This window comes from Varanus komodoensis, unplaced genomic scaffold (genome assembly GCF_004798865.1).
Source record: "Varanus komodoensis strain SLA01 unplaced genomic scaffold, ASM479886v1 scaffold36, whole genome shotgun sequence".
Classification (NCBI taxonomy): Eukaryota; Metazoa; Chordata; class Lepidosauria; order Squamata; family Varanidae; genus Varanus; species Varanus komodoensis.
This window is the reverse complement of record NW_025335873.1, coordinates 539206-559961: the sequence shown is the minus strand read 5'-3', so window position 1 is coordinate 559961 and position 20756 is coordinate 539206. Positions and strand designations below refer to the sequence as shown.

The 20756-nt window shown below is 49.1% G+C and overlaps 2 protein-coding genes across 7 annotated transcripts in view; one reads left to right on the top strand and one right to left on the bottom strand.

Annotated features, from left to right (window-relative positions):
• DDX31 (DEAD-box helicase 31) overlaps positions 1-7137 on the bottom strand; it is a 57159-nt gene extending 50022 nt beyond the window's left edge. For 5 of the 6 annotated variants that reach the window (XR_006415655.1, XR_006415656.1, XM_044439981.1 and 2 more), the window contains exons 1-8: positions 6993-7101; positions 6014-6339; positions 5175-5410; positions 4733-4808; positions 3003-3046; positions 1825-1895; positions 1209-1273; positions 739-783 (exon numbers count right to left, since the gene is read on the bottom strand). Coding sequence is in view for 4 of the 6 variants with exons in the window: in XM_044439981.1 (XP_044295916.1) it covers positions 739-783; positions 1209-1273; positions 1825-1895; positions 3003-3046; positions 4733-4808; positions 5175-5410; positions 6014-6127 (651 nt within the window). In the remaining 2 variants the exon portion in view is untranslated. Of the gene's footprint in view, positions 1-738; positions 784-1208; positions 1274-1824; positions 1896-3002; positions 3047-4732; positions 4809-5174; positions 5411-6013; positions 6340-6992 lie in introns of all 6 variants that reach the window. The other variant, XM_044439982.1, reaches the window with a different exon arrangement.
• GTF3C4 (general transcription factor IIIC subunit 4) lies at positions 7080-19540 on the top strand. Its single transcript, XM_044439708.1, has 5 exons — positions 7080-7610; positions 9492-11315; positions 14413-14543; positions 16186-16274; positions 16723-19540. The coding sequence occupies exons 1-5, from the start codon at positions 7080-7082 to the stop codon at positions 16785-16787; spliced, it is 2640 nt and encodes an 879-aa protein (XP_044295643.1). The 3' UTR covers positions 16788-19540.
• The last annotated feature ends 1216 nt before the right edge of the window (positions 19541-20756 follow it).

Sequence of the window (20756 nt, the reverse complement as noted above, 5' to 3'; positions counted from 1 at the left end):
TGTCCGGAAGATCGAGTGGCCACCCTCTCGGATGCCCCCGCCAGTCGGAGAGACACGGCCAATCACGTGAGCCCCGGGCACCCGTGCTGGCTTAGTTGCTGCCCACGGACCCCATGGCAGCCTTCGTAAGCCAGGCACGATCAGCTGCAAGTCAGCACCTCCCAGCCAGCTGCAGGGCAGGCAGGAGATACCCAGCACGGTCCCGCGCACATCGCTCGTTGCAAAGCCAGCGTGGTGGGGGCCATGCACAGACGCTTCGCCGCAGGGCTCCAGGGGCTCCGAGGCCAAGCTCCAAGGCGATGGCAGGCCAGCGGGGCTCCCTGGGAAGGAGGGCAGGATCACTCAGGAGGGCTCCTCAAAAGGGAGCTCCTCATGCTCCGGACTCTTGCCAGAGAGCTCTACTGAACTGAACTGCAGCTGAGCTCTGGGGAAACAAAGCCACACTGGTTCACGCCTAGCATCTCGCTTCCCTGACCTCGGCTCATGAACGGATCTTTGTGTTATTGGCCTCTGGACTTCTAGGCTCTAAGTTTGTGATTCCCAGTGTGTTTGACTCTGGCTGCTGCAGGGACTTCTTTCTGGAAAATCCGTATTTGACAAGTAAAACGGTGACTGAGCTTTGATCACTGGACTCCTCAATTGCGCCCAATGCCGCGTTTTGTTCCGCACACCAGCGAAACTAGTTGCAGCGGGACACCAGGAGCAAAGTAGCCACAGAGGTCCGGCAGCGTAACTTACCTCTCTGGTTGGAACCAGGACAAGGGCATAGGGGCCATCGCTGCGCTGTGGAGGCAAAGGAAAGAAGCGGAGGATTGAGAGGCCGAGGAGAACAGGGGGGCACGTAAGAGGCAAGCGCTTGCCATCCTGGATCGATCCAGCAACGGCTGTTTCTTACGGCAAGCTTCTGATGGGGGTGGGATCCTCCCTCCCTCCCTCCTACACCAGAGTTGACCCGATTCAGAAGAGTCTCCGAGTCCTCTGAACAGGATTATCGGGGGCTGGGCAAGCTGCCGTAAAAACGAGAAGCAGGGGGCTGGGTTTCTGCCAGTGCAGTGGATCTGGAGTGATCTGGACCCCAGAGAAGCAAGGGATGCCTGCTGCTTTAAGCCCCTGCTGGCAGCCTTTCTAGCTGACCTACCTTCCAAGGTTGTTTTGAGTATTAACTAATATGGACAAAGTGCTTAGGAAAAGCCCCGCACGTTACGCACCTGTATTTTGGGCTCCGTTCCTTGCAAGGACTGTACAAGAGGGACAGCGTAGGCAAGCGTTTTCCCTTCGGAAGGCAAGTGGGTGGAGGAGGAGAGAACAAAAACGTGTTTAGCCTTTTATCAAAAGGAGGAGGTGTGAGATTTTAACGGCCCATCGCCATAGATGCATGTCGAGAAATGGACCATTCCTGCCCCGTACCATCTCGCACTACAGGCCTTGATGAACCTTATTCTTAGGAGAAAGATCATCGCTTCATGGCAGAGCACCTACCTTGCACGCAGACGGCCCCAGGCCTGAACCTTGCCTCTCTATGTAGGGCTGGAAAAAGCTGGTGTATTGGGAACTACAAATACCATCTGCCCCAGCCGGCAGAGCCAACAATCAATGATAAAGGGAGGCACAGTCTGACAAAGATCTAGAAAACACCAGGACGCTTAACGCTGCAGATACTGTGTTAAATGGACCGACTCTGCGTAAGGCGATCCCTGTGTGTACATTCCTGTTGAAATGGGCCGAAAGACAGGAGTGGCTGGCTCCAGCGGGAGAGCCCCCGTCTCACTCTGCAGGCCCCACGCCATCCCACGCTAGCGAGCCCCAAGGAAACAACCAGCTCACCTGACCCCGTCTGCGACCTCACCAGGGCATCCTTGCCTCGCAACAGCACAGGAATGGCCTGCTTCTGGACCCTTGACAGCAGGGCAAAGCAGAAGGCATTAGGAACGTTACGAATTGTTCTGCTCATCTGCCTGGCTGCAAGGGGGCTCGGGCCGGCCAACCGGCTACCTCTATGCTTGAAAAAGAAGACTGTGGACTGAAGAGCATAGGGTGCGACTCCCCCACCCAGGGCCTGCCAGCTGTGCTGGACTACAATCCCCATCAAGCCCAGTCAGCATGCTCTTGCGCTGGATGGGTCTCCTCGGAGCTGTCGGCCAAACACAGCGTGAGGGGCGACGGGCTGAGAAAGGCTGTGGCTGCTGCTGCTTTTTATTTATTCCTGAAGAACCTCTTCAAAGCAGTAAGGGGGCAACTCCATGGCCCCACACGATGCCCGAGGGGAGATGAGAGACTGGGCTTCCCTTCCTCCGCATCCTGCCTGTGGGAGAAGGGAGATCCCACCCCACCCCCAGCAGCCAGTGCAGAAAGAACCGTGCTCACCGACCTCTGAGGTCTGACAAGCAACATCACACATGGGGCATTTTAGTAGCTGGGGGGCAGAGGAGAGTTATTTGTCCATTGGATTTATATCCCACCTTTTTCTTCCAAAGAACTCAAGGAGTCTTACTTCAGTCTCCTCCTCTTATCTCCACAACAACAACCCTGTGAGGTAGGTTGGGCTGAGCCGCTGTGCCTGGCCCAGAGTCAGCCAGTCGGCTCCATGGCTGAGCGGGGACTCGAACCCGGATCGTCTGAGTCCCAGTCCCACGCTCTTCACCACTGCGCCACACTGTCTCTCTGGGAATGCCAGGGCGTGAGCTCTCCTGATAGCTCTCCATCTGCTTCCGCCCCCGCCGAAATGTCATTGCTAGATGAAAGAACCTCCCCCCGCAGCAAACACCGCGGGAGGGTGGCCAGGATCATGCCCACCACTCTTTCCACCCCACACTGGGTGATCAGACACCTCCAGTGTCAGGCACTTCTGCCCATCAAGGCATCAAAATCCATAGGATTGGGCTAAGAGCCTAATTCAGCCTGAACAAAGCGGGGGAATGGCGGGTTTCCGTAAGCACATGCATAAATCAATTCTTTGCTTTCCCAGCCAATGACCTCGCACGCACACACGCAAAATCTTTTACCTGGTCATGCTACATATTTTCAAGACGGACGTTATTGTTGAAACCTGTTGGAAACAGATAGTCACTGTGTCAAATGCTTGATTCCAGAATGGCAGGTAAATTTTTGATGGCGCCACGGCAACAAAGGCTGTATGATGCTCTCAGAGCAAATACAGATCAGAGAACTGGCAAAATGGATTCAAGAGGGATAGTCAGCATCAGGAACCGTCGGAGGCAGTTCATCTGGGCACCTCTCAGGCGTCAGGATGTCGCTGTCCTCTCAGGACTCTTGCACAGAGTGAAGGGTTACATTAGGAGATTTCCAAGAACACTCTCCAACTCAGTAATTCTGATTATTAACTATATTATTACTGAAGATAACTCCAATTGAAAGAGAAGGAAAGGTTCCACTAATCTCAGTGCCAGATAAGGAGCTACACAACAAGATGGTAAAGCTTCACTCTTGAAGCTCCTGGTATGTTATTCCACTTCGTTGCACACATAAGCTGAAATACGAGCTAAAGGCTGCTTTTCACGGAAACATGGGTGGTTGTGTTGTGTGAATCCAGCCATGCTAACAAACCATGGTTTGTTAACCATGAGCCCAAGCCATAACTTGCTGGACAGTGAACTGTGGATAGCAAACCATGGCTTGTTATCAGGACTGGGTTCACACAACGAGACCCATGGTGCAACAAGAACCCACGTGTCAGCCCTGAGTTGGAGCACAGAGTTGAGCGAGGGTTTGCTGTGTTGTGTGAAACCAGCTGCTCACGTCTTTCATCACAATCCCAGTGGCAGCTAAGTGATGAGCCCAGGTCCACACTGAACAGTTGACCAGTTATCCCTAAAAATAAGGGCTCAGGATGTGAGAAACAGTAAGTCTGCACCATGGTGTCAGCCACATGCTGGGCTCACAGCTTAACCCCCTGCAGGGACTTGTGCAAAAAGCAGATACGCAGCATGAAAACAACGAGGCACAATCCGCGTGCCTCTCACCTGATGCCTTCAGGTCCAAGGGTTTATGCGCATCCCACAGCCAAACCAGCTGCGGCAGCAATGACTGAGCCTCCTGCCAATTTTTATCTAGATGGTTGTTGTTAGCCATGTGGGTAAGACATCCTTGCGGGGTAGGGAAGGAAGCTGCATGATGAATATTCCTTGTCCCAGTCTCTTCCCCTTCCCACCTTTCCCCACCCTGCATGCTCCTTCTTCTTGATGTCCCTCTGCAAGTACCCCAAAGGCTGCCACAAACAGGAAGGTCAGGATCGCTTCCTGCGAATGCCAGAGTGCAGAGCACAGAATAATCAATTCAAGCTGCGACAACCCAGATTCAGGCTGGACATCAGGAGAAGCTTCCTCACTGTCAGAGCAACACGACAGTGGGACCGGCTGCCTGGCGAGGTGTGTGGGGGGGCTCTCCCACACTGGAGGCATTCAAGGCGAAACTGTCCTGCAACAGCAGGGGGTTGGACTTGATGGCCTTCATGACCCCTTCCAACTCTTCATTCTATGATTCTTCTCTCCAAAATGTATTTGTGATCTCAGGGAGGTATAAGCTTCTAGCATAAACACTTGTGCAATACAGCACATTTCATCAGATGTGTGTAATACTGTGGGGAGAGTCATTTTGCAGCTGCTGTTAAAGCAGCGAGTGTCAGAAATGTCTGCAAATCTACTGCAAAGAACCTGAAAATTCCCAGTTCCACTGTTTGCTCACTTGTGCTGCACAGAATACAAAATATACTCGCCAAATGAGGATGGAGGCCCAACTGATCAAAGGAATCAGAGGTGAAAACCTTCTCCTGCACTTGTTTCACTGAGGTCCTATAAGAGAAGTGAATAAATTAACAAAGACAAACTGATCAAGCCATCCTTATTTGCACAAAAAGTTCTCTGTATAAAATCTTCACTGCACTATAGGGAAAAAAAGAAAATTGAAATCACAATAAAAGTTAAATCAGATCCTCTCCCTTTCTAATAAATACAACCATTGGAAATACTTAAACTTGATACCTAACATATTTATTTTCATTTGTCAAAAGCATACAAACATTCTTAAAATCTGACATGTCAGGGCAAGGATGTTAACGGGATAAAAATCTCTGTGTGCACCTTTTTTGGTCTCAATTTCCCCCTGGGAAACAAGAACTTTCCAACATTGATCAAAAAGGAAGGATAAAAATAAAATACCTCTGAATATCTGGAATCTTGGGATTGTTTTTGAAGAGGCAGGAAGTCTTAACGAAAGGCCTGCTGCTGCCTACATTGCTGTCTTTTGTGTCTGTCAAAGGCTTCTTTGGAGGAAACTTTGGCGACCCATCTTGCTTGATGCCGCTTTCAGGTTTCTTTGGTTCTTTCTTGATTTGGAGTGGAGAAGCTAGCTTCCGCTTTAGGGGGATCCCTTCATGTACCCATTCTGATGTTCTCTTTACGGGATTAAGAAGTAAAATGAAATAAATCAAAACAAAACAGAGAACCAGTTTAGTGTCAAATGCAGGACTGAGCTACAATGACCCCCCCCCCCCAGCATGCACGATGAGGAGCTGTGATATTTTAACTGTTTTGCTCACACCAACAAAACTGTGGTTAATTGATCAAAGAAGAGCTCTTCAGACTGCGATGGACAGTTTGACAAAACCCAGTGTGCAGCTTCTATGAAAAAGGCACATTCCATGTTGGGGATTATCAGGAAAGGGATCAAAATAAAATTGCCAAGATCATGCAATCTTTATACAAATCAGTAGTGCTACAACTCTTGGAACACTCCTGTATTCCTGCACCTTAAAACAAGTATTGTAGAGCTGACAGACAGACAATCAAAAAGGGCAACCAAAATAATCAAGCTAGAGCAATCACCCAATAAGTAAAAGTTGCAACATCTAGTGCTGTTTGGCTAGAAAAAAGTGAATAAAGGGAGATGATATGAATCCACCTCACAGCCATGTGGGACCACAACGTCCCAGGATTATGGGAACTATATCCTGCCCATCTGGAAAACACTCCATGGGAGAAGGGTGCAAGACACATACCTTTCTGGCTTTGCCACGCTGTGCTTTCGAGGTTCTCCTCTGTCCAGTGGGGTGCCGAATCCCTGGAGGAGGCACAGAGCTCACGTTGATGAATAGCTCTCCGTCCGCTTCCATCACTGGCTGAATCAACCGCTTCTGCAGGAGGCCCTGCTATATGTCAGAAGCAAATGAACTCCGGCTTTCGGGGGGCAGAGGACACCAGCTGCTCCCCAGAGAAACCCTCAAGCCGGCGATTCCAGAGACAGAATGTGCAACTAAGCAGAGACCCACGTGTAGCTGCTGCAGTAGAAGGACCCCAAACATAGGTGTCTAAGAAGTTCCCTTACCTAAAAAAGAGCAGAAATGGGAGTGATTTGGTCTGCTTTAACTTAAAGGGTAGCAAAAGATAAATTCCGATTAATAGGGTTTTCTGTTTGTCCACATTATATGCAAACTAGTGGAATCCTCTTCAGAACCAGCACGGGGCTGCAAAGAGACATCTGGAATATTTTAAATCAGCCTTCTCTTACCTGGTTCCCTGCAAATGTTTAGGACTACCATCAGCCTCAGCCAGCATGGCCAACTGTCAGGAATGCTAGGAGTTGTAGTCCAATGTTTCTATAATTGAAGAGGCTTTAACCATCCCCAACCCGATGCCCTCCTGATGTTTTAAACTCAGCCTAACTTACTTAGGGGAGAGGAGGACCAGGAAAGCCAATCTTGGATTGTTTGCAAGAGGAAAAAATGCAGCCTAGAAGTGTAACGAATTATACAGTCCCCCACTTGGTCATGACGCTCACTGGCTGGCTCACTGACAGTCAGGCTTGCCCACCTCACAGGGCTGTGTGGAGGATTATGTAGGCCACCTGGGGTTCTGTGCAAGAGGAAAAAGTGGGGTACGTGATAGATAGGGGGGCAGAATGCAAGGCTCGAGTCCCCGCTCGGCCATGAAGCTCAGTGGGCAGCTTCGGGCCAGCCACTGATTCGCATCCTAACCTACCTCACAGGGCTGTTGTGAGGATGAACTGGAGAGGAGGGAGCCCACGCGAGCCGCTTTGGGGTCCTTACCGAGCGAAGGGAAGTTATAATGCACAGAACTCCACCAATACTGCTGTTTCAAGAGGTCCGCGCCTGCGGCGAGCTGCGCTCAGGCGGCCGCGTAGCCACCCCGACGGGGCGCCGCGAGGGGTCCTTCCGCGTGGCCGCGCGCGGCGCTGGCGCAGGCGCCCTGCATGCCGAGCGGCGGCGCAAAATGGCGGCTGCTGCGGAAGGGAGCCCGGCGCCGCTGCCGCCGCCTGACGGGGACGGGCCGGTGGCGGAAGAAGACGAGGAGGACGCCTTGGCGGCGGCGGCGGCGGCCGGCCCCAGCAGCACGGGCGGCGGCGGCGGGAGCAGCGCGGGGTTCCGCCTGACGGCGGTGCGGCGCGAGCCGGCGGTGCGGCTGCAGCACGGCGTGAGCGGGCTGGAGCCGCTGGCGTGGTCCGAGGACCACCGCGTGTCGGTGAGCACGGCCCGCAGCATCGCCGTCCTCGAGCAGCTCAGCGACGTGCACGGCGGCGCCGACCTCGTCATTCACCGCACGGCCGTGCCGGCCCCCGCCGCCGCCTGTCACCTCAAGGTGGGCGGAGGGACTCTTTTCTGTTTCGGTAGCCGTAGGGGCCCGCCAAAAATATTAATAAAATGGTTTGACGAATGCACCCATGCACTTTATACATGGAATTTTCGTTCTTTCATTAGGGCGTGAGCTGTTGCTTAGGCTGGTTTATGTACTCCAGGGGTGGGCAGTCTGTGCTTTTCCAGGCCTAGCTGTAGCCAGGATTGTGAAGGGTGAGGACTGATTGTAGGCCAAATCATCTGGATGACCACTGGTTGTCCACCCCTGAAAGCCTGTCGGTAATAAACAAGTGAATTTTATTGCTTTAGCAATCTTCTGTTCATGCTGTTTTTTCAAAATATAGAAAATAAAATAACATTCTGTGATTTTTTTTAAAGGCAAGGCATGGTTGGCTAGTAGGACTCACTGCCTCAAGAGAGATGCCAATGCAATGCTCAAATGAGTGAGAAAAAAGGAGCATGTAGGATGACCAGGGGTCCATCCAGCATTCATTGCACATGTTGGCCATCCAGCTGCCTATGTAGAAAGTCCCCAAGTAGGGCATGAGTGTAACTGCACCCTCCTGTTCCCCAGCAGCTGGTGTGCAGAGGCCTCTGATCCTGGGGCACTGATGCCTCAGGACCAAGAGCTATTGATTGCCTTCTCCTCTATGAAATTCTGTACCACGTGAAGAAGGCCTCCCTTTTTGTCTCTCTTGAATCCCCACCAACCATACACCTGGGATCACCTTGCTGGGTTTTAGTATTATAAGAGGAAAAGTGGTTAATTGTAGACTTCCAGGTGTGTTGGCCTGCAGCTTCAGTAAGCCATAGCCAGAGGTTGAGGGATCATGGCGTTGTAGGCCAGAATATCTGGAGGATTAGAAATATCCCACCCCTGCCCTGTAAGAAATCTACAAGCCCTACCTTTGATTCCTAGTTTAAGCTAAACCATGTTCTGTGCATACATATACATACACACCTATCTGTAACTCTAAAATCAATAGTTTGGGGGGGTGCTTATTGAAAAGCAAGGACGTGAAATGCCCCCATCATAGTTAATAGTCTATGAAAATTAAGTAGAACGTACACATTTGATGGCAGTCTATCTCTGATATCAAATGCAGGGGATAAACAACAGGAAGAAAGCCATTGCACTGCTCTTCTTCACAGATGTCCTGTTATAAACTGTTTTGATCAAGTATGTGGGCTCAGGGGAAGCAGACCCCCTGTGAGTACAGCACTCACAGTTAGCTCTGGGAATTATCAAGCAAGGCAGGCGTCGTACAGGACCTTGGACAGCACACTGCAGTGGGTTGTTGCTGGAGTATTCTCATGGAAGCAGCTGCAGTTCCAAAGAGCAGCAGCCGCGGACTGAGGCCTGAAGAAGGCAGCCCAGGCCTCATCTTCACTGGCTCCACCCCTGCTGCATACTGACTGCTTTTTAAGGAGCTTGTGCCATTCCATGTTCTGCCAGTCCATCTTCCTGCATGGCTGAGAGACGGGGGAAGCTGCAGGGCAGTTATCCTCAGAATCAGGCAGTGGGACCATGATGGCCTCAGCAGAATGGTGCAGTAAGGCACATTCTGAGCTGACGTCTTTTTTGGAGTAACACGGAGACTCAAAGCCAGGAGTCGTGCTAATTACATGGATCTCGGTCTGGACAGAAGGCAATTGTCAGGTTCCTATGAGACCAAAAGTTCAGACGTAATAGTGGTGTTTATTAATTTACTGTTGTTATTGTTCAAATGATTTAATGCTTTGGAGGGTTCGAAACCTGGACAGACTTGCTTCATCATACTCATCATCAGCATGTGACAAGTAGGCTTTTGCTAATGAAGGTTCATTTGCTCGGTTTCATGCTTCATTTGAATACACAAATGAAAGTACCGCTTTTTTCCTGCAGGTTGGCTCCAAGAAAGAAGTTGCTGAGTGTAAGGAAAAGTTTGCCAGCTCTAAGGATCCGACAGTGAGCCAGACGTTCATGCTAGACAGAGTGTTCAACCCCGAAGGGAAGTCACTGCCGTCAATGCGCGGTTTCAAATACTCCTGCTGGTCTCCCCTGGGCTGCGATGCAAATGGCCGGTGCCTGCTGGCAGCTCTGACCATGGACAGCAGACTGACCATCCACACGAACCTGAACAGGCTTCAGTGGGTGCAGCTGGTTGACCTGACCGAGCTCTATGGAGAGCGCCTTCATGAAAGCAGCTACCGGCTTTGCAAGGGCGATGGTCCCCAGGCGGACTTGGGAGACTTTGCCGAATTCCAGAGAAGGCACAGCATGCAGACCCCGGTGCGTATGGAGTGGTCCGGCATCTGCACCACCCAGCAAGTGAAGCACAACAACGAGTGCTGGGATGTGGGCAGCGTGCTGCTGGCCGTGATCTTCGAAAACGGGAGCATCGCCATCTGGCAGTTCCAGCTCCCGTTTGTAGGCAAGGAATCGATCACGTCCTGCAACACCATCGAGTCGGGCATCAGCGCTCCCAGCGTCTTGTCGTGGTGGGAGTACGAGCACAACCACCGGAAGATGAGCGGGCTCATTGTGGGGAGTGCCTTTGGGCCCGTTAAGATCCTGCCGGTCAACCTGAAAGCGGTCAAGGGCTACTTTACGCTGAGGCAGCCGGTAGTTTTGTGGCAGGAGATGGACCAGCTGCCGGTGCACAGCATCCGCAGCATTGCCCTGTACCACCCATACCAGAAGTGCAGCTGCAGCTTGGTGGTGGCCGCCAGGGGATGCTACGTCTTCTGGTGCCTCCTCCTGATATCCAAGGCCGGCCTGAACGTCCATAACTCACACGTGACGGGGCTCCACTCGCTGCCCATCGTCTCCATGACTGCCGACAAACAGAACGGCACCATCTACACGTGTTCTGTGGATGGGAAGGTCAGGCAGCTGATCCCCATCTTCACGGACATTGCGCTAAAATTCGAGCACCAGCTGATCAAGCTGTCTGAAGTGCTAGGGTCTGTGAGGACTCATGGGATCGCTGTGAGCCCATGTGGGGCATACCTGGCAGTTGTCACGACAGAAGGCATGACCAATGGCCTTCACCCCATCACCAAAATCTATCAGGTTCAGTTCGTAACACTGAAAACGTTTGAGGAGGCAGCTGCTCAGCTGCTGGAATCATCTGTCCAAAACTTGTTCAGGCAGGTTGACTTGACAGATCTCGTCCGCTGGAAGATCCTGAAAGATAAGCACATCCCACACTTCCTACAGGAAGCTTTGGATAAAAAGATGGAGAGCTTTGGGTCCACATATTTTTGGCGCTTCAAACTATTCCTCTTGAGAATTTTGTATCAGTCGTTGCAAAAGGTTCCCTCTGAGGCCTTGTGGAGGCCAACACACGAGGACACCAAAGTCTTAATAGCACATTCCCCTGGGACAGGCACCACTGAGGAGCATCTCCGAGATGAGGGGACATCAAAGCAGGGCAGCAAGCCACGTGTGGGGGAAGCAAGCAAAGGAGCGGATGCGGATGATCCAGCAGAGGATCCCCTCGTTCACGCGAGTGACACAGGAGGGCGGGAGCCGATGGAAGACAAGCTTCTGGAACTTCAAGCCCAGATTGAAGCAGTGGAAATGCACCTGACCCGGGAGCACATGAAGCGAGTGTTAGGGGAAGTCTACCTGCATACGTGGATTACGGAGAACACCAGCATTCCCACAAGAGGAGTCTGTGACTTCTTAATGTCTGATGAAAGCTACGATGACAGGACAGCCCGGGTAGGTGCATTCTGATGTAAAAAGTGTGGGGTTGTGTTCAGGAATTGGCTGCATTTGCTGAGAAGGCTGGATTACTGTTAACAAGGAGTGCCGGTGCCTCCAGCCCAGCAACTCTACTTGGCTCCTCCCACTTCTAGAAGTGGCTGCGCTAACCAGGAATTAACTAGGAAATGGACACTTACTGCTACATCTGCATCCAGCCTCTTCTCAGCCGTCCCAAAGTGCAGGGCATGGAATATTGGCTTCAGATACAAGAAGGCAGATTCCTGCCCTGCATCAGGAAAAGCTTTCTGTTAAAAGAGTATGACCCTGGAACCCATTACCTAGGGAAGCTGTGGGCTCTCCCACAGTGGAGACATTCAAGATGCTCCTGGTCACCCACTTGTTAGGGAATGCTTTAAGTTAGATTCCTGTATTGAATAGGAGGTTGGACCGGATGGCCTCACTGGCCCCCTCCAACTCTTTCCGATTTGACTGCCTCCTGACAAACCAGCAGATGAAGCTGGGATTTGATTGAGTTTCCCCATTCTGGATTGGCTTGGGAAGCAACCAAATGGGGTCCAGCTCTGGAGGTACTGGTATTTCTTGCTCCATAGTTTAGCCCAGTCTTCTCCAACTTTGTGCCCTGCAGATGTGTTGGACCACAACTACCTCATTGATAAAGGTGGCTGGGAATTACATGAATGAGCCAGAGGGCTACAGGTTGGAGAAGGCTGGTCTAGTCATTCCGTCTGCTCTAGGCATTCCATCTAGTTCAGGAGGAGCTAAACTACTCATGAATGATAAGCTCAAACTTTCAGCAGTTCTCATTTGTTACATGTTTGCTGAAAAGCAACTAGAAATCAAAGTGCAAAAAAGCGCAAAACAACAGTGCTTGGCGTTTGGAACACCCACCTACCAACAGACTTGCATCAGAATGGAGGGTGTTAGAGGGTGGTGGTCTGTGATGCCCTTCCTAAGTTTAAAAGGTTTGGGAAGACCTTGAAGATAGAGATCATCTGGAAAGTGAAATGTAAATGATTATAAACAAGCGTAACATTTTAAAATCTCCTCAAAATGCCATACCATGAAAGATGTACCCTTGCATTTTTTTGGCATTTTGCTGAGGCTGAATTTTTGAAGAAGTTATTTTTAGATAACAACATGACATTTTTGTGGAAAAAGAAAAAGTTATGTGGTCAGGAGTTGACACCGAAACAATTGATGCCAGAGAGGGAAGGATTATTATTATTAGAACATTTCTATGCCTTTCTATTCTATGCCTTTCTATTTCTATGTTGTTCTTATTAATAACATTATTATTATTATTAGGATGGATGTGCCAGGGTTTTGTTCAGGTAAAACTTGGCTATGTTAGGATGAACAAAGTCTTTGGGGGACTCCGCCTGATGTGAACCAGGTCAGAGTAGCATAAGAGTGAAAGCAAAAGATAGGAAAACTGAAGTATCCCCCTTCCCATTATTAAAATGTTGAGAACAACCTCTACTTACAAATGAGCAAACCTGGAAGTCCTGCCTTTTCCTCAAGTGGCAAGAAGAGGGAGGGAGGGAAAAAGTGGCGAAAATTGGAACTAGTTCCACCACTGTAGCTTTTCATACTCGTGAAAAACTAGCATATCCAAAACTGTGTGTTTCGGATCATGTGGAGTTAGTGTTGCCGTCTGTAACTTTGTACTGCATTTGGTTTGTAACCATGACTCCAAAAAGTAAATCTGATGCAGGTGGAGGTGATGCATCAAAGAAAAGAAAAACAATCACGATCAGAACTAAAAGTGGAAAAAAATAAAGCTATCAGAGAAAGGTGATACACCATCAGTCACTGGGAAAGCATTAGGCTTTAGTTGTTCAACAGTGGGTCTCTCGCTCTCGCCCTTGTACCTGTAGTTAATTTATTTATCTATTTATTACTACTTATTATTAAAATGCTGTATTGCGTTTAAGATGTTTTAATGTATATGGAAGTGTTTTATATGCTTTTTATAAACATGATCCAATGTACATACAAATTCAACTTAAAGGCGATCTCAGGAATGGAACTCGTTTTTGACCCAGGGACCCAGTGTGCAGAAAAAGTAAAGAAGAAAACAGAGTGGCATGGATGCATTGACATAATGGAGATAAAGTGATATATGGGCTCTGTGTGTGTGTGTGCGTGCACACGTGTGCCAATGGAGGTTAAAGGTGGGTCTCTGTTTTGGGAAGGTGAGGGGCTCCTGTGCCGAGGAAATTGCTCTGAACCTCATCACTGTATGTCCTCCAGCATTTGCATCCTGGCTTCCTGGGTAGGCCTGGTGGTGTGGGGAAGGCCCCATCACAGAATGGCTCTTGGGGTCCCCTGCATCCACAGGCAGGTCCTACAAGACACAGCTAGAAGGGACTGAGGAATAGGAAAATTGCCTGCCTGGCATGCATATTTCGTTCAGAGTTGACAGAGGATCATCATAACTCCTGTTATTGTTGTTTTTAAAGATTTGTAGGAGTCAAGACAGCAACAGTTTTCCAAGGTGACAGGTGCTGGCAATTCTTTCCCTCTTCCTGTTGAAATTTAATGTGTAAGCTTCTCAGGGCAGGCACCTGTCTTGATCCACTTTCCCCTATAAAGCACTGCATCCCTCTATAGTTCTGCATCAATAACAGTAGTGCGGTTCAGTGATTGCCAAAAGCCTGTTTCTCCCCACTACAGGTACCGAGGCATCTAAGACTTGCACATCTACTGATGTCAGAAAGAATGTTCAGAAATATTTTGTCGTGTTTTCTGAGTGCAAGTACGTGCTTTGAGGCAATGCTGCTTTCTTTCTGTTTACCTGTAGCCATCGGTTCCCTGTTTCTTCTGAGAGGAGGGGGGTTCGGGCAATTAAGTTTTCAGACTACCTGGGCAACTTGCAGAGAAGTCACTCATTCTGTGTTTTGCACAGTGGAGATGCTCTGTCTCACCTGTTCATTGCATTGTATTCCATTTTGAAGCAGGTTTAGGCTTTTGCATCTTGTGTTCTTCAGAAAGCTCTGTTCGCACTCCTGTGAGATTTCTCCACTTTTCAGCAGGCAGCTGTCTCTTCCTATAAGCACTGCTGCTGACTGCCTCTTGTGTGTGCTCCCAGGTGCTGATTGGGCATATCTTAAAGAAAATGAACAAACAGACTTTCCCAGAACACTGCAGCCTGTGCAAAGAGATCCTGCCGTTCACCGATCGCAAACAGGCGGTTTGCTCCAATGGACACATTTGGCTCAGGTAAGACCAACTCCCAGTGGGCGTGCTCTGGAGCTGGGTTTCCCTTTTTTCCAGTTTAGCCAGTTGGAGATTGGACAATGGCACTGCAATTATGAAGCGTGTTTCCGCACAGTGAGGGTAGGAGGCGGCCAGACCTGTCTTGTCTCTGCTTTCATGAGCAAGTCAGCGAGAAGGCAAGGTGCCTCACTGTCTTTCAAGTGCTGGAGACGTGTGGCTCGTAGCTAGACAGGGTGAAATCCTTCTAAATGCTGTTCTCAGGCATCAGCAGCTGCCTGCCTGGATGCCTAACTCACCACTTGCTCATTCTTTGCCCTTCTCCTTACCTTACCTTCACAATAGACATCAAAATACAGCTCATTTATTTGGAAGGATGAAGCATCCCTTGGAAACGAGTAGGCATTCAACACCCACATAGTGTTTCCACATCACATTTACCAGCCTGTGTTGCTAGGGCAGAACCATGCATCTGCATCATCTCAGTTACTTTGAAATTATGCTAAAATTCTAGCATTGTTCTTGTATTTTAGTATGTGCAAATTTAGTTCTGTAAGCTGTCTTGGGGTTCCAGGTTGAGCTGAAAACCAAGGTATAAATTCAGTAAGAATATATTAAATAAAGGAGAAATCATGGCATAAAACTGTACATACTGTGGCTGAGCATTTCAGCTCATCACTACCAAAATCTATTGCTTGCCTGTGTTTAAGTGGAACTGTCTTTGAAGGTCTAATTTGGATCTGCCAGAGTGGATTCTAATCTGCAGAAATCTATGCCACAGGATTCACACTCACTCTGACTTGACCTTAGTCTTTCTTGCCTTCTTCACTGACAGTGATATGGGTTCTCCAGGAAATTAGTTTTCCAGTACTATAAAATTAGTTTGGCTTATATTTCATACGAAGCATTCACCTTCTTACTTTTACATGCTGTAGAAACAACGTACTTGTTTCCAACGCCCCAAGTATTTTAAAATTGGATTAAGGGAAAATAATTAAAGAACCTATAATGTGATTTAAATGTTGTATTCAAAGCTTTGCTTGGAAAATATTTTTATTGGAATATTTGTAAGTACTGTATTTGTAAGTAATGGTAGCACTGGCATAGGAACTTCAGTTGATGGGGCTCCTTAATCCACAGGACTTGGACAGGGAGTGAGGAAGCTTCTTTCTGTGGAGCACTTGAAGGTGATCCGTGGGGAGCTGCATGCCCGTGCCTGACTGGGCTGAAGCCAGAAGAGGGGAGGGGGAGCAACATGCCCGTTCCTCAGTTTCTCCTTTTGTCTCACTGACCTTTGGGCTGCGGGGAGAGAGACAGATCGCTTGTCCTCTGAACTAACTGTTTGCAGAGGGCATTTGGAGCTGGGCTGTGATCTGTTCACTATGCATGGTGAGCTGTAGTGATTGCTATTCAGAGTAGCTTGGATCTAGATGAATTTAGTGGAAATCAGGTCCCACTGAACTCCGTGGAACAGATTGATCATAATGTGCATGGAGCCCCACAGATTTCAATGTGACCCAAGCTGAACTTTGTCCCGATCCAGCTTGATATTCTTGATATTCAGAGGATGGGAAACATGGTATTCTGAGAAGTATCTGACCATTAAGCATTGCCAAGCTTTCCCATAATTATGTTCTTCCTTCACCAGGTGTTTTCTAACTTACCAATCCTGCCAGACTTTGGTGTACAGAAGATGCCTGCTTCGCGACAGCATCGCCCGGCATCCAACCCCAGAAGGTGAGCTCTTTCCTTTGGGTACGGAAGTGTTGGTTGCTGCATGACTCCTTTGCTTCAGGCAGTTAGCATGTAATTCCCACTTAGTCTTGGTTCTACAAAATCTAGATATTCATGGGGTCAATTGAGTCTCCTTTTCCGTTAGTTACAGCCATGCGTTTTGTTCCTTTATGTCAAACACAGTTTGAGATTTTGCCAAAGAAGCTACACTCACTGGAACTGGGTGTGATCCTCTTTTTCTCCCTCCTTCAAGAGACAAAAGGCAAGGGAAACACCTGTTGCACAGAATACCGTTTGGCTGGCCCAGTGCTTTTAGAAAACAATTTGTCTTTTCCAAATACCCTTTTTTGCAAATGCTGTTTGCTTCATAATCACCCTGAAGAAATTTTTTTAAAAAGACATAAAAACAAACAATGCTTATTTCTTCTTCTCAAATCATTCTTCTTTTCAGATCCTGAGTGGATCAGGAGGTTATTACAAGGACCTTGTACTTTCTGTGACTCTCCTGTTTTCTAAGGAACAACGCAAGACAGACCGAAGTTTCTTTATCTAGTGCACAAAGCACCGCCTGGCCTGGAGACCAGCTGAAGGAAGAGGCCGCCCTGAGCTGGCTCAGTGTTCCGTTCAAGCGTGAGAGGCAGCAAGACTCGCTGTTCAGAAGGCACGGACACTTGGAAATCGTGCCAAGCCCAGTTACAAAAACCCCATGGGAACAAGCAAGGTCTGATTTTGGAGTAGCGTGCCACTGACCTCCGCTTGCCTTTCAGTTGGTGACAGGACACGTTCCTTGCAGCGAGAACAGGAGACTAAACTTGGTGGATCCATTGGAGGTCAGCCTATGGCACTTCCCTTCATTAACTTCTAGCACACATCAGCCCCGCTGTACCAGAGACGATTAAATTATTAGAAATAATGTGTTGGTTTTCAACATGCTTTAAAATGTCTTGCATGCCAGTTGTAGTCAGTGCAGGAAAAAAAATGTCATTTCTGCAGAGGTGAAGGAAACCATCCTTGGCTTCTTCCAGGAATCCTCTGGCAGCTGAATCTCTCTGGGCCAAACGGAGGAAGCTGAGCCTTGAAAAGCTAATTCTGGTAAGGCAGCAACGTGGCATGTTATGCATAGGACCCTGTCCCAATATACCGAAGATCAGTATTTTTAAATCCAGCTTGCCTTGCTCCTGCCAGTGACCCTTTTTTGAAATCGCCCCACCCCTTACCACACAGTCACTTCAGATTCCTACTAGAGTCACCGAATCTCTCTGCCATTTCAGAAGGGACCCATCCTGGCACCTCGCTGGGCGTTTCCACCCTCCTTCACTGCCAGCTGCAGAGAAATCCTGGGTGGTTATTGGCTGGGACACTGACTACACCCAAGAATTCCTCTAGGACAAGACTAGTTGCCCCCAGCAGTTGTGGGGGTCGGCTCACTCTGCCTAGCAAAGGGGTACCTGCAGCCTTGTTAATCAGCCGTGGCAGGATGCATTGGCTCTTTCAAATGAGCTGCCTCGGGCTCAGCTTGAGGGACAGCGGAAAACAACATGTGGAATAAACTAGGCGCTGGGGTCTCTCAGGGGCTGCCCATGGGAACCACTGTGCCTTTTTAACATCCCTCTCGGCCCCCTCCAAGCTCTCTCCTCCTCCTGACTATTACTTGATCCTTTATTTTTTAAAATTAAAAATGTGCTGGCAGGGGAGTGTTGGCGTGCTGTAAAATGAACAGGTGTCTCCCCTGCATCTTAATTCCATTCCAAAAGGCTGGCTCGGTGTCTCAGAGCTTCACCCCACCTCTGTCCTGAGCACGTTGAACGTCCTTTTAGCCTCACCTGTTTGCCTTGCAGGAAAGAATGCTTTGTGACCGCCCACCCGTTTTTTGAGTGGGCAAGCCCCACAACAGCCATTTGGCGAGGAAGCGCACAGGAGGCTCTCGTTGCTGCAGATGTGGCTAGCGAGCCAGAGAAGGTTGCGGGGGCACTCGCTCTGGTCTAGGCACGTGCGAGAGGTCCTGGCTGTGCCCATCCAGCTAAGATCAAGGGCAGTCCGTTTTCTGCTTTTCCAATCAAACGTGAGGCTGCTCTCCAGTTAAAACACCACCCACAGAGCAAAGGCTAGGAAAAAGCCGAGGCGACAGTGGCTGAGAGCCCCTAAGATGCCAAGCAGCTATCCTGGGTAAAACTGGTGAACATCCTTCCCTGCCCAGTGCCCTCCAGATGTGCTGGATTGCAACTCCCAGCATCCCCTTGCCAGCTACATTTGTTTACATGCACATTCCCGTCTCTCCTGCTGGAAATTCATGGCCCTGCTGGAAGAGCGAATGCTGCTTCCCCGTCATCGCGTTTCCCCCACGTTGCTCGTTGTGGGAAGTCATTCGCTGCCTGCTGAGAGGGCCAAACAGTCCGCATTAGACTGTACTGGGTTAATTGGATTAAAACAGTGTAAAAGACTAATTAAATATTGAACAACGCGATCTCCTCACACAGTAAGTCGAGCAAGGGCGAGGAGCCAATGGAACTGAACCCTCATCTATCAGCACTACTAAAGAAATCTAAACTGCCACAACAGATCAAGCAAAAACAGGTCACAAGCAGGACAAGCACTGCACCTGTTCTACTCCAAAACCAGACTCAAGATCCTTTGTTTAGAATCCAAACAAATCTCGGCTCCTCCTTTTTCTGTCCTTGTCTGCCAAAAGGAAGAAATTGGACAAAAGCGAAAGGAATGTTTCTTCTGTCAAGGCTGCATGCAAAAATTGGTCAGAGCTCAAATCATCAGGTACCCTTGTCTCTGCCATTATCTTCCCTCTCTTTCTTCCTCCCCTCTCGATGGCAGGGAAAGGAAGAACTTCTTGCCAGAAGTCTGAACTAATCACAGAGGCCATTTGAAATTAGGCTGAGTGCCACGGGGTGACCACCCTGGGCTAGCACTTAAGGTCACAGACAAACCTTACATCTGGGCTGGAGGGTAGGAACCCTGGGGAGCATGAAAGAGAATTCTGAATTCATCCAGCTTTTCAGCTGCCTCGCTGCCTCAGGACCATCAGCTCAGGACCATTGAAGCCTTTCATATGTCAAGTTAGGCTTGCGAATGTGGTTGGGTACCTCATACTGGGATCAGCAGTCATCGTTTGCTTTTTAAGTTCATTGAAGTTGCTGGGCTCATGGAACTTCATGTATTCTTGAGCAAGTTGCCTGTCTCTTGATTTCTTCAGCTTTAAGAAATGCCATCTTGTCAAAATACTGGTTTGCTGTATTAAAACAAGGTTGACTCTAAAAGGAATTGATAAAATGGGAACAGCTCCCCCCCCCCTTCAAAGATTCAGTGCTTCTCAGGGGGACAGTATCTCCAGGCTTCCTCTTTGTTTTCTCCTTTTGCTTAGTGATGGGATGCTCACCAATTATAGTTTGTTTTTTTTTAATCCAGGAACAAGAAACGGTAGGCAATGCCCAGGGACTGTTTTGTTCCCTGGACCTCCTGCTAAGGACACCTTTCCATGGGGCATTCCTTCTGCCCAAAAGCAGGCCAAAATCATCAGTTCCCTGCTGAAATTGGATAGCAAACCACAAAGTTGTACCACAGTTGTTAAATTTAGCTTCTTTCCAACTGTTTCGGCATGACCAAGCAGCCACATGCACCTAAAGGGCCAGGATTCGCTTGCGAAGAAGCTAACGCTGGCTCTTGGGCAACTCCGTGGCACCTATGCACTTCATAGTCCAGTTCTGAAAAGGCACTGTTGTTGAGGAGTGGCGGCGGCGGCAGCCCTGAAGTAGAAGCAGGGGGTGTTACAAAACCGATGCTGATGCTGAATCAGACTGCAGGTCCATCTCCAGCCTGTGACCCACTGTGGCCTGTCAGACCCTCCTCTGGGAGTCTGGCCTGCAGAATTCCGGGAGACTTTCTCACTGATCATCCTGTAATCCTCTTGCAATGGATGTCCCATGATATTTCCAATGGCGACGGGCTGAATGCTTTATATATAATTGTTGTTTGAAACTTGTGATGAACGTACAACGAAGTGCCTCTTTGCTTAACACCTATGTGGCTTTTCTCCCAGCACAGGCCTCTAACGCTGGTCTTCGTAGAGCTGATAAGGCAGTGCAGGGTTTAACGAAGAGCCAGCTCAGCTTGAATGTCCAGACAAAACCAGGCCTCTCTCCCTTTAAGGAACAGCAGAAGCTGTGGCAAGGTACGGAGCAGGTATTTCTGAAAGGTGACTTGGTTTGTTCCTGGACCAGCCCAGTCTCATGGAGGGTGCTATTTTGCTTTTGTGCAGTATGCAGCATAATTATGCCTCACAAAGTGTCCGTTTGCTGGACTTTTGTGCTGTATTGAGCTTCAAAACCTAGAGAATTCCCAACAGCTGCTTAGTGGTTCCCATTTTTAAAAGAAATGAAAAGAAATTTGCCCCTCTTTTTATGAGGCAGGAGTTGGTGGACACTCTCAGACCGTGTCCTTTGACTTTCACAGTGTCACTTGCACGGCTGGTTCTCA

Coding starts and splice junctions, on each gene's coding strand:
- GTF3C4 (XM_044439708.1), top strand. CDS start 7,080: ATGCACAGAACTCCACCAATACTGCTGTTTCAAGAGGTCCGCGCCTGC. Junction 7,611..9,491: donor CCGCCGCCTGTCACCTCAAG/GTGGGCGGAGGG, acceptor TTTTTCCTGCAG/GTTGGCTCCAAGAAAGAAGT. Junction 16,275..16,722: donor CCGGCATCCAACCCCAGAAG/GTGAGCTCTTTC, acceptor TCTTCTTTTCAG/ATCCTGAGTGGATCAGGAGG.